Genomic DNA, 21,953 nt, shown 5'->3' with positions numbered 1-21,953 from the left:
CGCAGATTTTATGCTCAGGACCACGATCCTGATATGATGGCCAGCGGGCGCCAGCCCCGAAGCAGAAAGAGGCTTGGCGAATGAACCTGCTTGGCCGCCAGGTGTACTCTGCAGGGGCCCTGCAGCTCTGGGTAGCCAAGCAACAAGCGATAATTATAGCACCTGGGTGAAGGAGTTTCTCCCTCAAAACTCCCACCAGGAGTTCGCTGCTGTCTTGGAGGACGGGGGAAAGAAGGTTCCCAGAGCGTCCCTCCAGGCCTCGTTGGACGCAGCAGACTCTGCGGCCAACACTCTGGCCTTGGGTGTCGCCATGAGGTGCATTTCATGGCTTCAGGTTTTAAACCTCCGGCCAGAGCTGCAGTATGCCATTCAGGATTTACCCTTTGTTGGTAAAGGCATCTTCGCGGCAGAGACAGCCCCAGACTGCGAAGTCTGATGGACAATAGGGTCCTAATGAGTCTCAGCATGTATACGCCAGCGACCAAACGCAGGCCTTTCTGGCCCCAGCCGCCATACTCTGTGCCTAGCCAGAGGCAGAACTCTGGGAAACGGCAAGGCCAAGGTGGTCGCAGACGAACGTCAGGACCCCTAAAGAGCCAAAGTCAAGGTCCCTCGCAATTACCACTGGGACCAAAGACGGACCTTCCAAGGTTCGCCTGAGGGCGGTGTACCACTCGCAGGTCGGGATCCCGATCCCGCTTTTTCCTGGCATGGCCCCAGTTACTTTCAGATCACTGGGTCCTGCGCACGATGGAGCATAGGTACCACCTTTAATTTGCTCCAGCCCTGTCCCCCTTCAGCGGACGAAGGGGCAAGGGGTTTTACTCCCGTTATGCCCTAGTCCCCCACTCGAACACAGGTCTCAGACCTTCCTGGTCCTGCACGGACTCAACCGGTTTAGGATAAGGTTGAAGTTCTGCATGGTATCCCTGGGAACCATTATTCCACCCTTGCCTCCTGGGGGCTACTATGCCGCCCTGGATATGAAGGACGCGTACTTTCGCAATGCCATCTTCCCTCCGCACGGGAGATGCCTCCGCTTTATAGCCAACGGTCAATGCTCCCGGTTACGGCCATAGTCGCCGCCTACCGTCGCTGATGTCGGATATGCGTTTTTCCGTATCTGGGCGATTCGCTTATCCGAGGAGAGACTGAGACACAAACCACTCAGCGCGTGGGCATCGTCACGGTCTTATTCACAGGTCAAGGCCTGCTGTTTACTATGGAGCAATCCACTCTGGTTCCCACGCAGAGGTTGGGCTTCCTAGGGGCTATCCTGGTCTCCTACCTAGCCGGAGCCTGCTTATCACAACTGCGGTTTTAGGCGATGGCAACAATCATCTGAGGTCTGAAGGCTTTCCCAACGACCTCAGCTCGTTCTTGTCTCAGTCTCCTGGGTCTATGGTTGCCCGCAAGTTTGTAACCAAACACGCCAAGCTCCGCCTCCGTCCTCTCCAAGTCCGGCCCACCTCGGCGTACCGCTTGGACAGGGAGCCAATGATCATGGTAGTCACCGTTCCCTCGAACGCCTTGGGCTCCCTAGAGTGGTGGCTAACTCCCTCCTTGGTGTGGACAGGGATGCGGTTTCATCCGCCCCAGCCCTCACTGCCCCTGACGGCGGACGCATCATCTCTCTGCTCGAGTGCTCATGGTCACCTCCGAGCTTAAGGCCTTTGGTCTTCTGCGGAGCTGGCATTCCTCATCAATGCCCAAATATGAGAGTAGTCCGCCTGGCATGCCAGGGGTTCCAGCGGCAGCTGCGAGGCCGTTGTATCTCGGTGTTTACAGCCAACACAACGGCCAGGTGCTTCATAAGTATTCAGGGGGGACATAGTCCTCCCCCCTTTTTTGTCAGGAGGCCATCCATTTCCGGGTCCTTTGCATGGCCCACTCGATGGAGCTGGCGACGTCCTTTCTCCCAGGCGTTCGGAACGTCTTAACTCTTTGACTCAGCAGGTCTTTCCTGTCTTACGAGTGATCACTCTGCCCCTTGTGAGGCGTCCCGCTTTCTGGAAGTGGAGATGTCGCCTCACACGGACCTGTTCGCTCACCGCGAGAGCAGGAAATGCCAGGTGTTCTGCTCCTTCCAAGGTCTCTCCGCGGAATCGATCTTGGACGCATTCCTGAGGCCGTGGAAAGGCCAACTGCATTATGCCTTCCCACTGTTCCCACTGGTTCATTAGGTCCTGCTCAAACTCCGCAGGGGCAGAGCACGCATCATCATGATCACTCCAGAGTGGTCCAGGCAGCACTGGCATACCACGTTGCTCGGCCTGTCAGCCCAGACCTCATCACTCAGGGCAACGACAGGCTTCGTCACTCGGGCCTGCAGCCTCTTCGCCTCACGGTGGCTCCTGCGTACCTGAGTCGGGGTGACAGGCAGCCTTCCACCTGGTCAACGTACCGGGCCAGGTGGAAGCGTTTCCTTTACAGCTGCAGTACGCTCGATCTTGCCCCTGCTGAGGTCTCGATCCCCTCTATTTGGCCTGCCTCTGGCCTTCAGCGGCAGGACCTGGCGGTATCATCGCTGAGGATACACTCAGCAGCCATCTCTACCTTCCAGCAGGCTAAGATGGACGTTCCGTGTTCTCACGCTCTATGGGTTCGAGGTCCCTCAAGGGCTTGGAGCGCTTGCACCCTCGGGTGCGCCACCCAGCCCCGCCCTGGGACCTCAACCTAGTCTTGGCCAGATGGGTCTCTGAGATCAGAGCTCTTACGGGGGTTCCACCATACACTAGGTTTCACAAAGACAAGGTGCAGTTATGACCGCACCCGGCTTTCCTCCCTAAGGTGTTTTGGCCTTTCATGTTACCCACAGCTCAACGCAATGGGCGCTACCGTTGCACTCCTTGGTCATCTGTGGAGTGCTTGCATTATATTGTGCTGACAGAACCATTTCCTCAGGTGCCCCAGCTCTGTCCCGGTAGCGGGCCAAAGGGAGGGCTTGCTTGTTTTCCTCTCAGAGGATCTCATCTGGGGTGATGGCGAACATCCCCACTTGTTATGATTTGGCTCATATTTCCCCAAGCCACATCACCGTGCATTCTACCAGGGCTCAGGCTTCATCTGCCGCCTTGCTGGCTTGTGTTTCTACCCACGAGATCTGTCACGAAGCTCCATTGGTCCTCGGTCCATACCTTTGCTTCGCAGTATGCCCTGATTCAGCAGTCAAGAGAGGCTGTAGCCTCTGGCTCAGCAGTTTTATTCTGCCACATTTCACTCCGACCCCACCGCCTTTGTAAGGCTTGGGATTCACCTAACTGGAATGGATATGAGCAATCACTCGAAGAAGAAAAGACGGTTACTCACCTTTGTAACTGTTGTTCTTCGAGATGTGTTGCTCATATCCATTCCACACCCGCCCTCCTTCCCCACTGTCGGAGTAGCCGGCAAGAAGAAACTGAGGAGCGGGTGGGCCGGCAGGAGTATATATGGAGCGCCATGGTGGCGCCACTCTAGGGGGCGACCTGCCGGCCCACTGAGTTGCTAGGGTAAAAGTTTTCCGACGAATGTGCACGCGCGGCGCGTACACCTAACTGGAATGGATATGAGCAACACATCTCGAAGAACAACAGTTACAAAGGTGAGTAACCGTCTTTTCCTTCCTAGGTGGAGCACTTTGCATTTATCTTTATTGAACTTCATCCTGTTTACCTCAGACCATTTCTCCAATTTGTCCAGATCGTTTTGAATTTTGACCCTGTCCTCCAAAGCAGTTGCAATCCCTCCCAGTTTGGTATCGTCCGCAAACTTAATAAGCGTACTTTCTATGCCGACATCTAAATCGTTGATGAAGATATTGAACAGAACCGGTCCCAAAACTGACCCCTGTGGAACCCCACTTGTTATACCTTTCCAGCAGGATTGGGAGCCAGTAACAACTACTCTCTGAGTACAGTTATCCAGCCAGTTATGCACCCACCTTATAGTAGCCCCATCTAAATTGTACTTTCCTAGTTTATCTATAAGAATATCATGCGAGACTGTATCAAATGCCTTACTAAAGTCTAGGTATATCACATCCACCGCTTCTCCCTTATCCACAAGGCTCGTTATCCTATCAAAGAATGCTATCAGATTAGTTTGACACGATTTGTTCTTTACAAATCCATGCTGGCTATTCCCTATCACCTTACCACCTTCCAAGTGTTTGCAGATGATTTCTTTAATTGCCTGCTCCATTATCTTCCCTGGCACAGAAGTTAAACTAACTGGTCTGTAGTTTCCTGGGTTGTTTTTATTTCCCTTTTCATAGATGGGCACTATATTTGCCCTTTTCCAGTCTTCTGGAATCTCCCCCATCTCCCATGATTTCCCAAAGATAATAGCTAGAGGCTCAGATACCTCTTCTATTAACTCCTTGAGTATTCTAGGATGCATTTCATCAGGCCCTGGTGACTTGCAGGCATCTAACTTTTCTAAGTGATTTTTTACTTGCTCTTTTTTTATTTTCTCTTCTAAACCTACCCTTTTCCCGTAAGCATTCACTATATTAGACATTCCTTCAGACTTCTCAGTGAAGACCGAAACAAAAAAGTCATTAAGCATCTCTGCCATTTCCAAGTCTCCTGTTACTGTTTCCCCCTCCTCACTGAGCAGTGGGCCTACCCTGTCCTTAGTCTTCCTCTTGCTTCTAACGTATTGATAAAAAGTCTTCTTGTTTCCCTTTATTCCCATAGCTAGTTTGAGTTCATTTTGTGCCTTTGCCTTTCTAATCTTGCCTCTGCATTCCTGTGTTATTTGCCTATATTCATCCTTTGTAATCTGACCTAGTTTCCATTTTTTATATGATGCCTTTTTATTTTGTAGGTCACGCAAGATCTCGTGGTTAAGCCAAGGTGGTCTTTTGCCACTTTTTCTATCTTTCCTAACCATCGGAATAACTTGCTTTTGGACCCTTAATAGCGTCCCTTTGAAAAACTGCCAACTTTCCTCAGTTGTTTTTCCCCTTAGTCTTGATTCCCATGGGACCTTACCTATCAGCTCTCTGAGTTTACCAAAGAATACCTTTAGCGTTGCCCTACAGTTCTCTCAGCTAGCTCCATTCTTGTGAGTAGACCAAGAGATAAATTGGTGAAAGTCTTGATCTTCAGTGGACAGAACTTCATCTAATTCAGTTCTTGCTGTCTGGGGCCAGTGGCTCTAGTGTCAAGAGTAGAGGGTTGATGCAAAATACGAACACCATACTTTCATCTGTCTTTAATCCCTAGATAATGATTCTGGGCATCCTAGCCTAGAAGCTGGTATTTTAAAGCAGCAGATTTGTTTTTGACGATATTTTTGTTTTGTTGTTTTTTCCAACTCCTACTTCTTCTGCCAAATCACCTTTTACTGCAGGAATTGGCACAAAAATACTGCAGACTTTCAGAGGTTCTAAGGGTGATTCATGTACAGTGAAATTTTATATTAACCTACATGCATTCACAAAATAATCATGTCCGTGGTAGATGGGGAGCGTAAATAGCCAGATTTTATTTCATTGAAGCAGAATGCCTCTAATAAAATTTGCGTTTAAAATGCACTGCAATAAGAAGCTCATACTGTTATACACCTCTACCCCGATATAACGCTACCCAATATAACATGAATTTGTATATAACGCGGTAAAGCCGCGCTTCGGGGGCCGTGGGACTGCATGCTCCAGCAGATCAAAGCAAGTTCGATATAATGTGGTTTCACCTATAACACGTCAAGATTTTTTGGCTCCCGAGGACAGCGTTATATTGGGGTAGAGGTGTACTACTTTTGCATAATGTTAGTTATGAAAAATATTGTGAAGCTTTTGAATGGAAACTTGTGATTTCACGTTGATTGTATTGAAGAAGACTCTTAATAGAAATCTTTGTAATAATATTAGTTGCACTAACATAGAACTTAACTTTTTTTTTAAAACAAACAAACAGGAAACAAAATGGACCAAGAATACCCGAATTGGACTTCTGAATCTAAAGCAACTGACGGTGTATTGTTTTCAAATACGAGCAAAAGTCCGAGTATTCGATGACAACATTGGACCATTAAGCGAAACAAATTGTCACAAAACTGCAGCTAGTGGTATAAACCTTATTTCATGAACACCTGTTTTATCTCTTGTGTAATGAAACTGGTATGAAACTTGTCTTAAATGGCTGGCTGTTTTCTTTTACTGTATCACACAACCAGTACCTGTCTTCCATTCTAAAAGGGCACTGTCTTTTAGTAGTTCAAGAGCATATTCGCATTCATTTTCACATAGTTTTTTTTTTTTCAGCAGCTCAATAAATAAGAGAAAGTAAAACAGAGCATCTGCCTCCCTTTCCCCACCCCTCCTAGATTGTGTGGTTTTTCTGTTTTTTTTTTTTTTTGTTTGTTTTTTTTTGGAGGGGTGGTTGTTGATGGGACTATTAAGGTACAAATATATGTATTCTAAGGAAAAATTACTTGCTGGTAATTCCTTTTCTCACCTTGGGTCAAATTTGTTTGTTTGAGGGAAAATGATGGTACTCCCCCAAACTCACCATGTCCCTCTCTGCCCTATCCCATTCACCTGATTGCCTCCTCTGCCATAGTGTAGAGAACGAGCAGGAGAGAGAGAGATTGGAGGGGAGGGGTGAGACAAAGTTGGGGAGGGCAAGGACAATTCAGAACCCGGTAAAGTTTGGTCCCATCTATACTGTTGGCCACAATGTTAGAATCTGGTCTGTCTATATCTGAGCTTAAGCCTGGTTTTAAACTCTGTTGTAAGGCCTGTGTAGACTTAGGTTCTCATGTTACATCTGATACGCTAACCTGGAGGAATCACCTCTAGGCATGAGAAGGCAGTATAGGCTCCATGCTCACGTACTCCTTTTTCTCTCCTTACACAAATGTGTCAAACAAGGTGCCATTTTAGGGCGTGATCCTGCAAGATGCTGAGCACACTGGCTCTAACCTAGCAAAGCTCTTAAAATACACTAACTACTCACTTAACATCATCCTGGTTAAGGTTGTTTTGTTGTTACGTTGCTGATCAATTAGGGAACATGCTCGTTTAAAGTTGCACAATGCTCCCTTATAACGTTGTTTGGCAGCCGCCTGCTTTGTCCCCTGCTTGCAGGAAGAGCAGCCCATTGGAGCTAGTGGTGGGGGCTTGGAACCAGGGTGGACTGGCAGCCCCCCCATCAGCTCCCCATTCCCCTAAGTTCCCTGTGTGGCAGCTGCCCCTTCCCTCACTGCCATGTGCTGCTCCTGCCCTCTGCCATGGAGCTGCTCCCAGGAGCCTCCTGCTTGCTGGGAGCAGGGGGGAAGAGGGGTGCTAATGTCAGGGTGTCCCCTTCCCCCGCTCCTGTACCCCATCTCCATAGGGTGAGGGGGAACATGACGGCTCAGGACTGGAGGGAGCTTGCTGGCAGCAGCTGCTGTCTCAACTTGCTGATCTACTTAAAAAGGCAGTGTACTTAGAGTGGGGTCAGCGTACTTAAAGGTTTAATGTGCATCTCTCTCTCTCACATACACATGATGTGTGTCTCTGTCTCTCTCTGCCATGCTGTCTCCCCTCCCTCCATTCATGCTGCCTTGTAGAGTGTATGGTTACATTAACAACAGGGATCAGCTGACTGCTAGTTCATCGTGTAGCAGTAAGGCATTCCCTGGGAAATATCCCACCCTCTTACACCCACTGAATTCACCACCTCAACCAAGCTTCACAGTCATCATTGCTGTGTACAGTATTCAATTGTTTATAACTTATACTGTGTATATGCATGTGTAATGTATGTGTGTATATGTAGTCTTTTTTGTCTGGCAAAAAAAATGTCCCTGGAACCTAACAATGTGCACACCATTGGAACTACTCATATGTTAAGTACATGCTTCAGTGTGAGAGTGCATTAGGAGGGCAAGGTGGATGAATTTAAATAAGAGTTAAGCCTCTGGGTCTGCCATTCTGGTATCTTTCACTGTATCATTGTTTAATAGAACAGTACAAATTATCCAGGGCAAATACCCTAATATTAATATTTCTTCTGCTTAGTGGGATTTGGATCTCAGCCCGTGAATTTCTGCATTGTTTGGCTTAAGATAGCAGTGTTCATTTCAAACAAAATTTTGAGAAGTATGAGACGTAGCATGGTGTACTTGCTATTGATGTGTTTCTCCTCCTCTTCTCAACAATTTTTGATAAAGTTCGTGTTTCCCGTAGGTTTTTTTTACTCCCATGTTAAAGCTGGAGAGTATTATTTTATCTTGTATTTTGATAGTGTCCGTTACTGTCATGTCCAAGCCTTGATTCTAGGAAAACTGTTACATGTGCCTTAAATACACTTTTACCACCTCTGGCAGAAGCTACGCATGACATATAAGTTATGCAGTTATATTGCAGTGCACAATAGGTGAAGCTTTTTTATCATTGTGTTAAACAAAAGAAGTCTATAAAAGCCTCTTGCTTATTATGATGCAATTTAAATTATTATCCAAGACAACTGATTAGTTTTCACATTAAAAAGTTATCAAAACTTGTTTATAAACTTGACACCAATGGAATAAAAAGAAAAAGCTTTTGATATGTACATTACATAGTGATACTATTTTTTTTTCTCTTTTTAGGTGCAATGAGAGCTGGATTTGTAGTAGTAATATTTGTTGCTGCCACAGTTACTGTGGTGATCTTAGCAATTGTCTGCTTCCTTTTTATTCAGAAATTTCATCAAGTTGTTAAATATTGGTTTCAGCCTCCTTTTAAAATTCCACCACATATTGAAGAGGTATGTGTTTTTTTTTATCTTTCTATTTAGCAAAAGAGGTAGTGGTATGACGGGAGTGAACTGGTTAGGTTAGTTGAAGTCACATAGAAGATACAAAATATTAAACTCTTGCCTTTCTGAGTTTACATCTGAAGTCCATAAATGCAGTATAGCTTATTTTTCATAGTTAGTGTGGCTATAAAGTTACTCCAGTTTATGCCATTTTACTTAGCTGGAATCCCTTGCTCACTCTGTACTTAAGTACAGATATTGTGGCGTTCCTTTGTGTAAAACTGTTGGAATATGAAAAAAGACTCAATTTTCTGTTTTAAAATAAATAATATTGATTAATCAGGGTTGATGCAGACCAATTCTTCATTACAGAACTGAGACTGAATGGCAGGCTGTACAGTATTAGTAGTTTCTTTGGGGGTTAAGTAGACTTTTTAAGGATCAGGTACTGAATTACAGGTGAGCACATGCCATTTTAAGAGTAGAGACCGAATATCAGAGTCTCTGAGGCCTGGGGGGATGGAAGGTTTGGTCTTGGGTGTTGTGAGGTTCTTTTGTTTGTTATGGTTTCTTGCAATTCACAGATGAATGACGAAAGATGCATGTGACTTTTTTCTGGCAGCTCATGCGTCTCTGTGCTGAAGAACATTTCAGCTCTGTTCATCTTCCTCTTTTTATGTTTTAAACAGGAAATGTTTTTCCATTGATCATGAATTAAAAGTTATGGCTTGAGACATCTTCCACATCATGGGTTAAACATTTCTACTATCAAAAACAATCCTTTGAGCTAGGGTACTTTCCTGATTAAGGAACTGGATCAGGACTTCAGGATCTGGGTTCAGTTTCCAAGTCTGCTGTAGATTTTCTGCATGACCTTGAGAAAGTCACTTAATCTGTGTCTGCCTCAGTTCCTATCTGTAAAATGAAGATGATGATTTCCCACCTCAAAAGGGTTTTGTGAGGATAAGTTTAATTTTATGCAATTAGATATTATTATGGGCGGGGGGGACACATAAGTACCTAAAATATGTTCACTTTTTAAAAATACACATATATTATGGAAAGGATGGTAAGAGTTAATCTGTTTTCTAATGCTCACTCGCGATCAGAATTTATAACCCTCAGTTGGTGTGGTGGTCATTAGAATTTCAGCTGGATAGTAAGCAGCAGAAATCAGGCAAATGCTTCAACAGTGAACCTGTTTTCAGTCAAATAACACTGATAATGATACATATTAAGAAACGATTCTGCTTGTATTATTTGTTTTCCAAGAGGGGTTAGCTGGCCCAGTGCTTTTCTTCTTCTTACAGCAGGGGTGGACAAACTACAGCCCAGGGGCCACATCCAGCCCTCCAGACGTTTTAATCTGGCCCTCAAGTTCCCACCAGGGAGCAGGGTTTGGGGCTTGCCCTGCTCCGGCACTTCAGCCCAGGAGCGAGGTCGGGAGCTTGCCCTGCTACGTGCAGCTCCTGGAAGCAGCAGCATCTCTCTCTTCTGGCTCCTACGCATAGGGGTAACCAGGGGACTCTGCGCGCTGCCCCTGCAGGTCCCATTGGCCGGGAACAGCAGCCAATGGGAGCTGCAGGGGTGGCACCTACAGACGGGGCAGTGCACAGAGCTGTCTGGCCGTACCGCCGCATAGGAGCTGGATGGGGGATATGCTGCTGCTTCTGGGAGCTACTTGAGATAAGCTCCACCTGGAGTCTGCACCCGACTCCCTCCCGTGCTGCAGCCCTGATCCCCGTCCCACCCTTCAAACCCCTCGGTCCCAGCCCAGAGCCAGTACCCCCAGCTGGAGCCCTAACCCCGTGCTGCATCCCCAATTTTGTGAGCATTCATGGCCCACCATACAATTTCCATACCCAGATGTGGCCCTTGGGCCAAAAAGTTTGCCCACCCCTGTCTTACAGCTATGGATATGTGAAAAGATTGTCATTAGAACAAGTTACCATAGTTAATATATGGCAGTGGCTTCTGTTTCATAGGGGTTTTTTTTAGCTTTGCAGAAAGTCACACAGTTCCTCCTTTACAGCAAATTCCAGGCTTTCAGCGTCTGAGTTACAGGAAGCAGATCTGATTATTGTCCCACTCCTTAGGTGTAGCAAAAAAAAATCACAAACTGATTATTTCTTGAATTCATTAAAATGTACTTATTTGCTCTGTCTTTAAAATCTACCTGTAAAAAATAATTTGAATCCGATTAATGCCAGAGATAAGTGTCATGATAAAATAACTTGTTCCTTATCCCTGCCCTGTCACCTGTATCTATAATTAAAACTGTTAATATAAAAGCCAACTAAAATGCTATGCCATGTTGTAGCTTGTAACATTATGAAAGTTTTTGGCTTCTAGGCTTTCTAACTAGCCCTGGAATAACTCTTCAACAATAAAAATCTTGTGTTCAGCTGTCTGAGGTGCTGAACGTCCTCTGTTCCCACTGAAGTGTATTAAAAGACACAGGTCTTTTTCCCTAAGAAAGCAGAGGTGTAGCCATGTATGGGCCTGAGTGGGCCACAGCCAGCCCACTTAGCTTCCAGGCCCATCTATGGAACCCACTGAATCCACAGGCTGGGACTCCCGATCCCAGCTCATTTTCCGACCGCATCCTCTCCTGCCGGCGCCATGCACTGCTGTCCTGGTCTACGGTCCCAGTGCTAGCCCTGCGGGGGAAGGGGGAGTGCCGTGGGGATAGAGAGGTCGCTAGTGCTGGGGCCGAGACCCGGGCAGCAGTGTGCGTCGCCAGCAGGTAGGGGACGCAGCCAGTCTGACAGATACTGACCTAAGGTCGGGAGGGGTGGATGGAGCTCGAGCCCTGGTGGGGCTCCCCCTCTGCCCCATGGGCATGCCCTGCAGCCTGTGTGCCCCAGGTGCCTGCTGAGTGGTAAGGGGTGATGTGGGGGAGGTGGGGCCCCCACCCCTGCTGCCCCCCCACCCAGTCTTTGCCTGCCCAAAAGCTAGGACCCAGCCAGTTTTCCTGTCCTACCTACACCACTGATGTAAAGTGCATGAAACTTTTATTTGCTCCACATCCAGAAGTGAATTTCTGGTGGCAGGCACGCAGCCTGATGGCAATTCTGTAGTGCTTTATACTGTGTATAAAATATAGTAGGTATATCACAGCCCAGTTCCTGTACTTGACCCACCCAGTCTTAACATTTGAGATGTCAGCCACCTGGAACACCTACCTGTGAAATTAGATAACTCTAGCTAATAGAATGCTGTGATTAATCAATGTATAATGTACTCTATTGATATGCATTATATTGATGAAGAATCTATCATTGGATACTTTGACTAATTCAGCAACTAAAAGTTTCCAACTTAGAGCTGTATCAGAGGGGTAGCCATGTTAGTCTGGATCTGTAAAAGTAGCAGAGAGAGTCCTGTGGCACCTTATAGACTAAGAGATGTATTGGAGCATGAGCTTTCATCGGATGCATGCTCACGCTCCAATACATCTCTTAGTCTATAAGGTGCCACAGGACTCTTTGCTGCTTTTACAACTTAGAGCTGTCGCACTTAAATTTTGTGATGATGTCAGAGCTCTGTTTGTAGGTGACAGGCTGTCAAATGGTTAATTTGTGGTGTGTTTTGCTTTTAAAAGATAGTTGGAATAGATCATGTCATGAAACACAGCTTTCAAACAAGTGTCTCTAAGATGGGAAATGAAACAGGCTTTAAAAACATTTAATGCTGTGTATTGATGAAACTGGTTGTCATAAAGGAAACCTTTTAAAACCAATTAGAACACTGTGTTTTGCTGAAAGTGACTTACCAGTCAAGTCTGAGCTAATCAAGTTAGGAAAAAACATGTTAGTTTGCTGTACTGTTAGTTTAAATACCTATTTGACCTTTGATTTAGTGGGGGGGGGGTTGTTTTTTGTTTTTGTTTGTTTTTAAAAAAGCTCTTTGCATTTATTTCAACATTGCACCAGCACTGTTTCTATAAAATGAGTCACAGGTGTGCATCTATGCTCACAAGAACAGAGTCTGATTCCTGTGTACATGTGATTCTGATGTTTCTTAGCAGCCTCAAGTTCTGTGTGATGGACGATTTTTGAAAGGACTCTTGACAGTAGCTTTGATTTTTGTAATGTGACCTCTAAATAGCACCAACTTTTAAGATCACCCTCTCCAAATTATGGCACTAAAAATTGCTCAATATATATGTTGTAAACACAGTACAGTCGTGAAATGTACGTTAACTACGTTGGTAGAGTGAAAGTAAGTTCGGATGCTTCTATATTAAAGTGATATTTTAACATGGAGAAATTCCTACTCTGGGTAGATAAAGTGGTAAGAAACTACAGAATGCTCCTGATGCATACGTGGCTAAATTTACAAAGTAGTTAGAGGCTGGAAAATCCCTACTGAATTTACTTTCATTTTGCCTTGCCAAGTTTTCTTAGCTGATATCAACAGATGATAAGAAATAGAATGGAAATTCCCCAATTCAGTATGAAATGAAAAATGCTGCAGGTTTTTTTTTCTGCTGGCTTCCAGTAAGTAACAGAATCCCAGTAAATTTAACAGAAAAGTACATTGGGACATTTGTGGTCATTTAAATATGATTAATCATATATCAGATTAACTTCTCAGAGTTATTACTGTCATCAAAAGTAGGAATGATTCTAACATGAAAATACTTGAAGGCCAAATTCTGCAATCCTAATTCAGGCAAAATTCTTAGTGACTTCAGTGGAAAGTCAGTGGCTGAGGACTGCAGGCTTTGCTCTTCAGTTTGTGAAGATTTGTTTGCGTTAAAAAAAATCTGCATTGCAAGAAACATTATTAATATTGCAAAGTCAAGCACTTAGAATTTGGAAACTACCCAAAATAAGGTTGCTGGTGCAACTTTAATTCAACTCCCGTGTATTTATGCATTCTGATGATACAGTCTTTAATTACATGATCAGACATGACTTATTCCACAGAATCCGTCTCATTCAATGAGTGGGTTATTCAATATTTCTTTTTATCCCCCTCATTCTGTGTGTGGCCCTACATACTTCATTTACTGCACACCCTTCAAACCCTGCTTTCCCTATAGCATCTTTAGTGGTTCACAAATGTCAATGAATTTATCTTCCAAACACATCTGAGATGAGTGGGTAATATCCAGCAGCTGCTCCAGGCACCAGTGCGCCAAGTGCGTGCCTGGGGCAGCAAGCCGTGGGGGGTACCCTGCCTGTCCCTGCGAGGGCAGCAGTCAGGCAGCCTTCCACAGCTTGCCTATGGGAGGTCTGCCAGTCCCACGGATTTGTCGGCAATTCAGCAGCAGGTACACCAAAGCCGCAGGACCGGGGAACTCCCACAGGCAAGCCACCTAAGGCTGCCTGACTGCCGTGCTTGGGGCCCACAAAAAAGCTAGATCCGTCCCTGGTAATATCCCCTTTCTATGGGTGGAGAGCTGAGGTACAGAGAGAGTAAGTCAAAATTACTAAGTGTCCACTAATTTTGGGTCTCTAACTGAAGACATCTGAGGGCCTGATTTTTCAGAGAACTTGGTATTTTTGTAGCATGTTATGTATTGAGAGCACAGCTCCCATTGACTTCAATTGCTGGTGTGAATGCTTAGCACTTCTGCACATCTGGTGCCAAGTGGCTCATTTCAGGCATCCAGAAGTGGAACACAGATACTTAGTCTCCGTTACCAGCTTTTGTTGATATAACTGTTACACCTGGGGGAATTCTGCACCACTGTGCATGCGCAGAATTCATGTCCCCCACAGATTTCTTTGCTTCCCTGCAGAAAAACGACTTTCTGATGGAGAAGCAAAGGATGCTCTCGTGGCTTTCAAGTGACTGTCCCCAGTAGTTACATTTTGGGTGCCTAGGGCAGCCGCCAGAGAGGTAAATCACTGTGGGGCAGAGCGGGGGGACTGAGGAAGACCCGGCTGTTGGCTCCTACCCTGCGCTGGGCTCAGCCGCTAGTCCCAGCAGAGTTGGGGAGGATGGGACTTCCTCTTCCCTTGCATGGCCGGCACCCAGAGTCAGGTCAGACCTCCAGGTTTCTCCCCAGGCTCCAGGAAGCTCTGCAAACTCTTCCCCACTTCCTGTGCCCATTGCTCCTCAGCTGCAGGGGGAGGGATCACTGTACAGGGAGTTCAAGACCCTGAGCCTCACCCCCCTGCACACATAGAACCCCTGCAGCCTAGCCCTGCTCCCCTTGCACCTGGACCACCATGACGAACCACCCAGATCCCCACCCCACTGAGCCCCAGCCTGCTGCATCTGGATCCCCACCCAACTGAGCCCTGCTCCGCCAGCATCTGGACTGCACCACTGAGCCTCCCCCACTGAGCTCTAACCACCTTCACCTGGACCCCCTGTAGAGTCCCATTGCCATTTCACCCACAACCCCCTAAAGAGCCCCTGTGCATCCAGATCCCCCCACTCCTCGATCCCTCACTGAGCCACCTGCACCCAGCTTGCCCCACACAGAACCCTGTCAACCCACACTTGGATCCCCTCCACACTTGGATCCTGCCTTGCTGAGCCTGCCTGCCCACACCTGGCATGGAGGGCCAGGGCCCTGGGGTGTTTCTGGGACAGGCTTGGTCCTTGCATTGTGTCAGAGATGGCTGCAGCCTCACTGCTGAGTCTGTGTCCGGGGGTGGAGGGGAATGCATAGTGATCTCCCATCTCTGTGCAGCCAGTGGCCTGTGCTCCCCAATGCCATGCTGGAGCCTCTACATTTATTTGACAAATAACATTTTGAAGAATTTAAAAATACAGAATTTTTAATTGGCACAGAATACCCTCAGGAGTAAATTGTGTCATACAAGGGTATGGAAAATCCACATCCCCAAACAACAGAGGTGATATTTCGAACCTACTCCTGTTTTAAAAAAAAATATATATATATAAACCCTGGCAGAAATCTGGAAGGGGCATGCGACCCCACGTGCCCCCTCCCCGCCCCATATATATATACATCACCTCTGCCAAGCCACATAGTTATACCGACCTGACCCCAGAATAGACAGTAATATGAACAGAGGAGGGCTTCTCCCATTAACGTATCTATCACTTCTTGGGGAGGTGGTTACCTACACTGCTGGGAGAAGCTCTCCTGTCAGCGTAGGGAGCATTTTCACTAAGCATTACACTGGCACTGTAAGTGTAGACAAGATCACAGTGGCCACCGGTGAAATTTTTGGATTACATGACTTGTCCAGTTTCACATAGGAACTCTGTGACAGAGGCAGGAAAAGAATCTAGTTCTCCAGGATGTTGTTCAACATCCCTGACCAGGACAGGAGACCATCCTTTCTCTTCATGAAATCCCCTGCTTCATTCACCACGCACCCTCCAACTTCTACTACAAACAAGGCACGGGTCCTTTAAACAACTGTCTCATGTATTACACAACCCTGATTCATTCCCAGAGCAGGGCCATCCTGTGCACGGAATGGGGAAGGGACAGGAGTGGAAAACATAGCATGTGATCATGTAATTAAATATTGTATCAGAATGCATATGTACAGAAAGGCTGAATTAAGGTTACAGGCAACCGTAATCCTGGGATTTCCTAACTTCTGAGTGCTTGACTTCAAAGGCACCCTAATGTTCTTTTAATGTAGTATTTTAATGTAGTTTTCCTAATCTTTGAACAATGAGGAAAAATAATCCCATCATGTGGAAGCAATTTACCCCCAGCTGGGTCATCGGCAGGGTTCAGACCTTTAGATCCATAGCACAGAACTTTATCACTTAAGGTAACTGTTCTCCTCTCTGTGGGCCAATTGTTAGAGGGGGATGAGCCACACATTTTGCCAGTGGGTTTCACAGAGATCTTCTGACAGCAGGGGAATGCAGATAATTGGGAATCCTGGTCTGAGTCGGGATTCTGTAGTCTGATTAGGCCCTTCTTTCTCTATAGCTTCAGCCCCACCTGCCACTCCCTGTCTCAAGCTCCCTTCCCCTTGATTCCTCATCCATCTGCATTCCAGTGTTTGCTTTGTCTTTCTCCATGCTGCCTGGGTGCCAGCAGGAGCAACACTGAGACACAACATCCCTGCCGTTCTGGTGCTCAGTGCCACAGCAACAGCTAGAAGAAGCCATTGCTGGGAAAGTCCTGCAGAGCCCCTGCAGCCCTTGGGATGGAACATGCTCTGGGCAGATGGAATTGTCAGAATTTAGCTGCCAGACTCTAACAAGCCTCTACTGAGCATGCACAGTTTTTTCAGAGGCTTATATCTTGGCCACATTTGGGTGAATTTTCATGGAGATTGCAAAAGGCACATCCCTGGCACCAAGGCAGCCCCTCCCTCCAGGCCAAATTTCAGATCCCTGATCCAAAGCACAGAAGGGCTAGAGCAGGGGTGGGCAAACTTTTTGGCCCGAGGGCCACATTGGGGTTGCAAAACTGTATGGAAGGCTCGGTAGTGAAGGCTGTGCCTACCCAAACAGCCTGGTCCCTGCCCCCTATCAGACCCCTCCCACTTCCTGCCCGCTCAGAACCTCCAACCCATCCAACCCCCCTCACTTCTTGTCCCCTAACCACCCCCTCTCAGGATCCCCCCACCCCTGGGACCTGACCCCCAGTCCCCTGACTGCCCCACCCCCTATCCACACCCTTAACCACCCCCGGGACCGCACCCCCTATCCAATCCTCCTGCTACCAGTCACCTGACCCCTATCCACATCCCTGCCCCCTGAGACTCCCATGGTTAGCCACACACACCCCCGCACCCACCCACACACACACATTCCCTGTCCCCTGACTGCCCCCCAGAACCTCTGCCCCATCCAACCTCCCCCCGGATCCCTTACCATGCTGCTCAGAGCAGCATGTCTGACAGCCATGCCGCCCGGCCGGAGCCAGACACACTGCCATGCTGCTCGGCAGGAGTGTGCAACCCTGCCACCCAAAGCACTGCCTGCATGGCGGTGTGGCTGCAGGGGAGGGGCCGAGGGCTAGCCTCCCTGGCCGGGAGCTCAAGGGTGGGCAGGACAGTCCCATGTGCTGTAGTTTGCTCTGGGCTACAGCATCTCAGCAGAACAGTTGCAAGAACATTTTTAACACATGTAAAACATATTTTTCTGTAATCTCCTTCTTGGAAATGGCTGCATTTTTTTTAATCCCTTCCCCCCCACCCCGAATAATCAGCCTGAAGCTGACACAATTAAAGTACAACAAAATTATAAACAATGGAAAATAGGGTTTTATAATGGAGAAGTGTTGGGTAACCTTAATTTATGGGTGGCATATCAGCTCCTCATGTAATTACACATATTCCTAAACCATATAGCATGAGATTGGTCTGTTATAGCATTTGTTCTGCAGAGAGAATTATAACTAATTACTCATTTTTGCTTTTTTTAGTATTTAAAGGATCCTGAAATGCCTGCTTTAGAAGAATTGCAGAATGATTGTGCTGAGGAAGATCCTTGGGACTCCTTGTCAGTTGTTTCCAATGCAGAAGGAAGTCAAGCCCTAGTGAGGGACACTCTGAACACAAATGTTCATTCAAACAGCAGATCCACTGAAAGTGAAAAAACGTAATTACATTATGGTAGAAGCACTGTGCCAGCATCATTGCCTTGGTGCTCTAGAAAGATGATAGTGTCACTATCAACAAACCACGTTGTGGGAGTCTTGACTTCCTGAGAACATTGTGTAACCTTGAGTGAGGCTTTTTTTAATGGTTTCTACTGCACTTCACTATATGAAGTACCTTCTCCAAGAGAGACTTTTTAAAAACAGATTTGAATATGAACTGGAAATGAACACTAAAAGGGCAGGAAAAGGACAACATCATGATTGGAGTAAAATGGCTGAATTTGCATTAACATTTTTGCAGAAATAACTGCACGATTACTATGAACATTGTTACGTTTGTCTGGGTTCTAACAAATCTTAGTGGAGTGTAGCACTTTATGGTAGGATATGATACTAGAAAAGATTTTTCAGTGAATTAGCGGATTATCTCACCATGAATGTGTGTTGGTCTTGGCCCATCAATACGTGTATATAAAGTCTGTCTCCTAACACACACACAGTAAGTTAGCACTTAGAAAATGACACTTCAGCTTTTACATATGTGAAAAATTGCTCTGTGTGCAGGGTGCTCTATGTCTGATGGAAATAGCTTGTTTTCAGGTGTCCATTTTAAGTGTGCCCCCCCCCATTTTTTTTGTTTAAAAAAAAAAAAAAAGTTCCAGTAAAAAAAATGAAAGATTTATATGATCTGAAGAGAAACCAGCACATAATTCGCTCCCAGTTAGGGAACCGTCATGGAAGGAATGCTTACAGGGACAGACAGGTTGGATCATTTCTCCCCTGAGCCTTCAGATGCTTGCACAACAATGGCATTAATTTCTTCTAGGACTGCAGTGTGGAGACTCGCTCTCTGTCGGCATCACATCCTTTACGATGAAATGAAATCCTAAAGCTTGTATCAGACACTAAAATATAATAGGTTTGGCTACCTAAAGAACCCTTCCTAAAGTCATTCAACTGAACTTGTCAGGTTTTGATGCACAAGAAACAAACTTTCCTGTGTAGTCAGAGAACACATGGGCAAGATGTGTCAAAGATAGTGTTTACCCACAACTAGTAGACACTAAGAACAAAGCCATGGTTCCCTTACCTGCTCAAGCAAGTTGTGACTGCTAGTGGAGACGAGACCCAGGATGTGGAGTGTGGCTGTTTGAGGAATGAAGCATCCGGAAATTCTTTACACCACTTTATTATATACGTGAAAATCTTGCTGTTAAAAACCCTATAATGTGTATTGAAATATTATTTGTACTGCTAATTAATAGAAAATTTCAATATGGAAAAAGTAGCTTTATGTGTTCGTTGTTTCCATATTATTTTTCTCTTTCCATGTGGTCATTTGCTCTTCATTTACAATCTAATCAGTGCCTAAATTAGGAGGAAAGGACTTCTTTCATACGACAGATATGAAGAGCAGAGCTTCATGTGCAGAGATATGGTGAATTAGCATTATAGACTGCCCTTTCAGTGCTACTCTTCCTCCTTCATTTTCCAGATTGACCCTTTACTCATATGAAAATAAGCTTCAGTTATGGTTCTTGACAAAGTTTAAAAATAAGCACAGTGGCATTCTGCTCCTGTCTGGGATGGGGAGAAGTGCTTTTGTGGCTCCAAACTAAAATCCATGCACTTTAAACTGTATATGATCAGATGTGACTCATCACTTTCAAGTTCAATGACTTTATAAAACATTTTCCATACATTCACCTCACGTTTAACTTATTGCTTTAAACAAGATAGTGGTTTTTTCCAGTTCTAGTAATGTGGTCTATGTTAAAGTTATCCTCATGATTAATGCTAAGATTTAGTCAGGGGTATTTTGGGTGAAAGTCATGGTCAGGTCACGGGTAATAAATAAAAATTCACGGCCGTGACCTGTACATGACTTTTCTCAAAAAAAATACCCCTGGCTAAATCTCTACTTCGGGGCCTTGATTCTCTGGCGGGGGACCTGGCTGGGGAGAGAGGGGAGGGGCTGCTCCAGTGACTGCCACCCAACCGCCACTCTCCAAACACCCGCCGGGTGCCCCTGGGGCTGCTGCTGCTTGGGCGGTCACCAGGGCATTCCTCAGAGCCAGCCACACTGGCTGCTGTTCCGGCGTTCCCTGGAACCAGCTGCTTGGGGCCACCCAAACAGCGGCCAGTGTGGCTGGCCCTGGGCAGCCTCTGGGACTGCTGCCCAGGCATTACCTGGCGCCACCCCCAGAACTGCTGCTTGGGCAGTCCCTGGGATCCGCCGCTGCTCACATGGTCCCTGTAGCCAGTTGCCCAGAGCCTCCTGAGCAGCAGCCAGTGCAGCTGCGGCCAGCTGCTCAGGCGGCCTTGAAGTCAGCTGCACCACTAGTCACAGAAAGTCATGGAATCCGTGCTGTCTGCGACCTTGTGAAAGAATCACAGCTTTAGTCATGATCATTGTTAACAGCTGTTCATGTTAAGTTTCTATTTCTATTCTGGGTGGAGAGGAGCTCAGCTATTTTATTATTTATAAAACCATCCAGCTGTGGTGGTACTGGTAATTCATAGTTCATTACAGTACTAGACAACCCTACACAATCCAAACATTTCACCTAAATACATTCAATTCTATATATGTTTTTAAACCATGCTCACCACTGTATTTTGTCAGCACCTACCAATCGTGCATTAAGCAATGTGGCTATACATCTGTCACAGGCTGCTTGGTCTCTTGTCCTTTTCCCAGAGGAAGAAGCATGTGCAGTAGTATCTTGTTTTGATAGGATGTTTTTGTGTTTAAAATAGCTTATGTGCTTGAGAGAAGATTAAGGCAAAGAAGTGCACTTTGCATGTGAGTGGAACAGTTTGTGATGATTCTTTGCAGGGAATTTATTCCAGGTGTTGGACCAGCCTCTGAGAAAGTTCTGTCATCCACACAGACAAGGTTTATTCTTAATGTAGAGAGTTTTGTTGTGCTGCAAGAGCATAGTTGTCCAAGATCTTTGGCCCAGAGCTTTCAGTGGTCTTGTATATTGGGCACGGGCTGTGAAGCACTTTGAGAATAAGGACCAAGCTCTTGAACTTGCTTTGAAATTCTATGGGAAGCCAGTGCAGAGGACAGTTGTAATGAAAGGAGAACATGACAATGGGAAGATGAATCTGACTGATAAGCATAATGTAAGTTACATGGTTTTGTTAATGCTGTTTTACTGATATGCTCTTTGGGTCATTGCTCTGATTGCCTCATCTTTTCATCTCTATCAGCAGTCTTGCTGAACCACTATTTGTATTACCAGAGTGCACTGGAAGCACCAGTCATGGACCAGGACCCCACGAAGGTAGGTGCTATACAAACACAGATGAATCCACCCCCACAGAGCTTATAATCTAAGTATAAAGACAAGGAATGGATACAGACAGCTGTCCAGCACCATCCCCATGCCACAGTGAACTTGGATATTAAGAAACAGCCAAGCTGTACACGTTTCCCTCTTATATTAAAATGTAGTACAGCCACCTGAAAGAGAGAGAGCTTCTAAAATCATGTTAAATAGTAAACTAATGGCCAGTTTCTTGGGGAATAATACCTGACAACTAGCTATTTAAAAGCATGGGGACTGCTCAGCCAGGTTTTGGGTGGTAGAAGGAGTTGTCCAAGTGAAAGCTGTTTTGCACCACCTCCTTACTGCCAAATGTTTCTGTAATTCTCAGCATTTACTCTTCAGCCTGCCTACCTTCCCCTGCAACCAGGAGCGGGGAAATGGAGTAGAAGCAGCTTA

At 46.1% G+C, this 21,953-nt stretch overlaps 1 protein-coding gene across 3 annotated transcripts in view; it reads left to right on the top strand.

Annotated features, from left to right (window-relative positions):
* Positions 1-19,925, top strand: part of IFNGR2 (interferon gamma receptor 2) — a 44,851-nt gene extending 24,926 nt beyond the window's left edge. For all 3 annotated transcript variants that reach the window (XM_030578927.1, XM_030578944.1, XM_030578936.1), the window contains 3 exons: positions 5,904-6,054; positions 8,563-8,720; positions 18,043-19,925. In XM_030578927.1, coding sequence (XP_030434787.1) covers positions 5,904-6,054; positions 8,563-8,720; positions 18,043-18,222 — 489 coding nt within the window. In that variant the 3' untranslated portion in view covers positions 18,223-19,925. The remainder of the gene's footprint in view (positions 1-5,903; positions 6,055-8,562; positions 8,721-18,042) is intronic.
* Positions 19,926-21,953: the final 2,028 nt, after the last annotated feature.

The sequence above is a fragment of the Gopherus evgoodei genome, chromosome 1, assembly GCF_007399415.2.
Source record: "Gopherus evgoodei ecotype Sinaloan lineage chromosome 1, rGopEvg1_v1.p, whole genome shotgun sequence".
NCBI classification, from domain to species: domain Eukaryota; kingdom Metazoa; phylum Chordata; order Testudines; family Testudinidae; genus Gopherus; species Gopherus evgoodei.
Note: the sequence above shows the minus strand (reverse complement) of the source record. Positions and strands in the feature narration are given on the sequence as shown.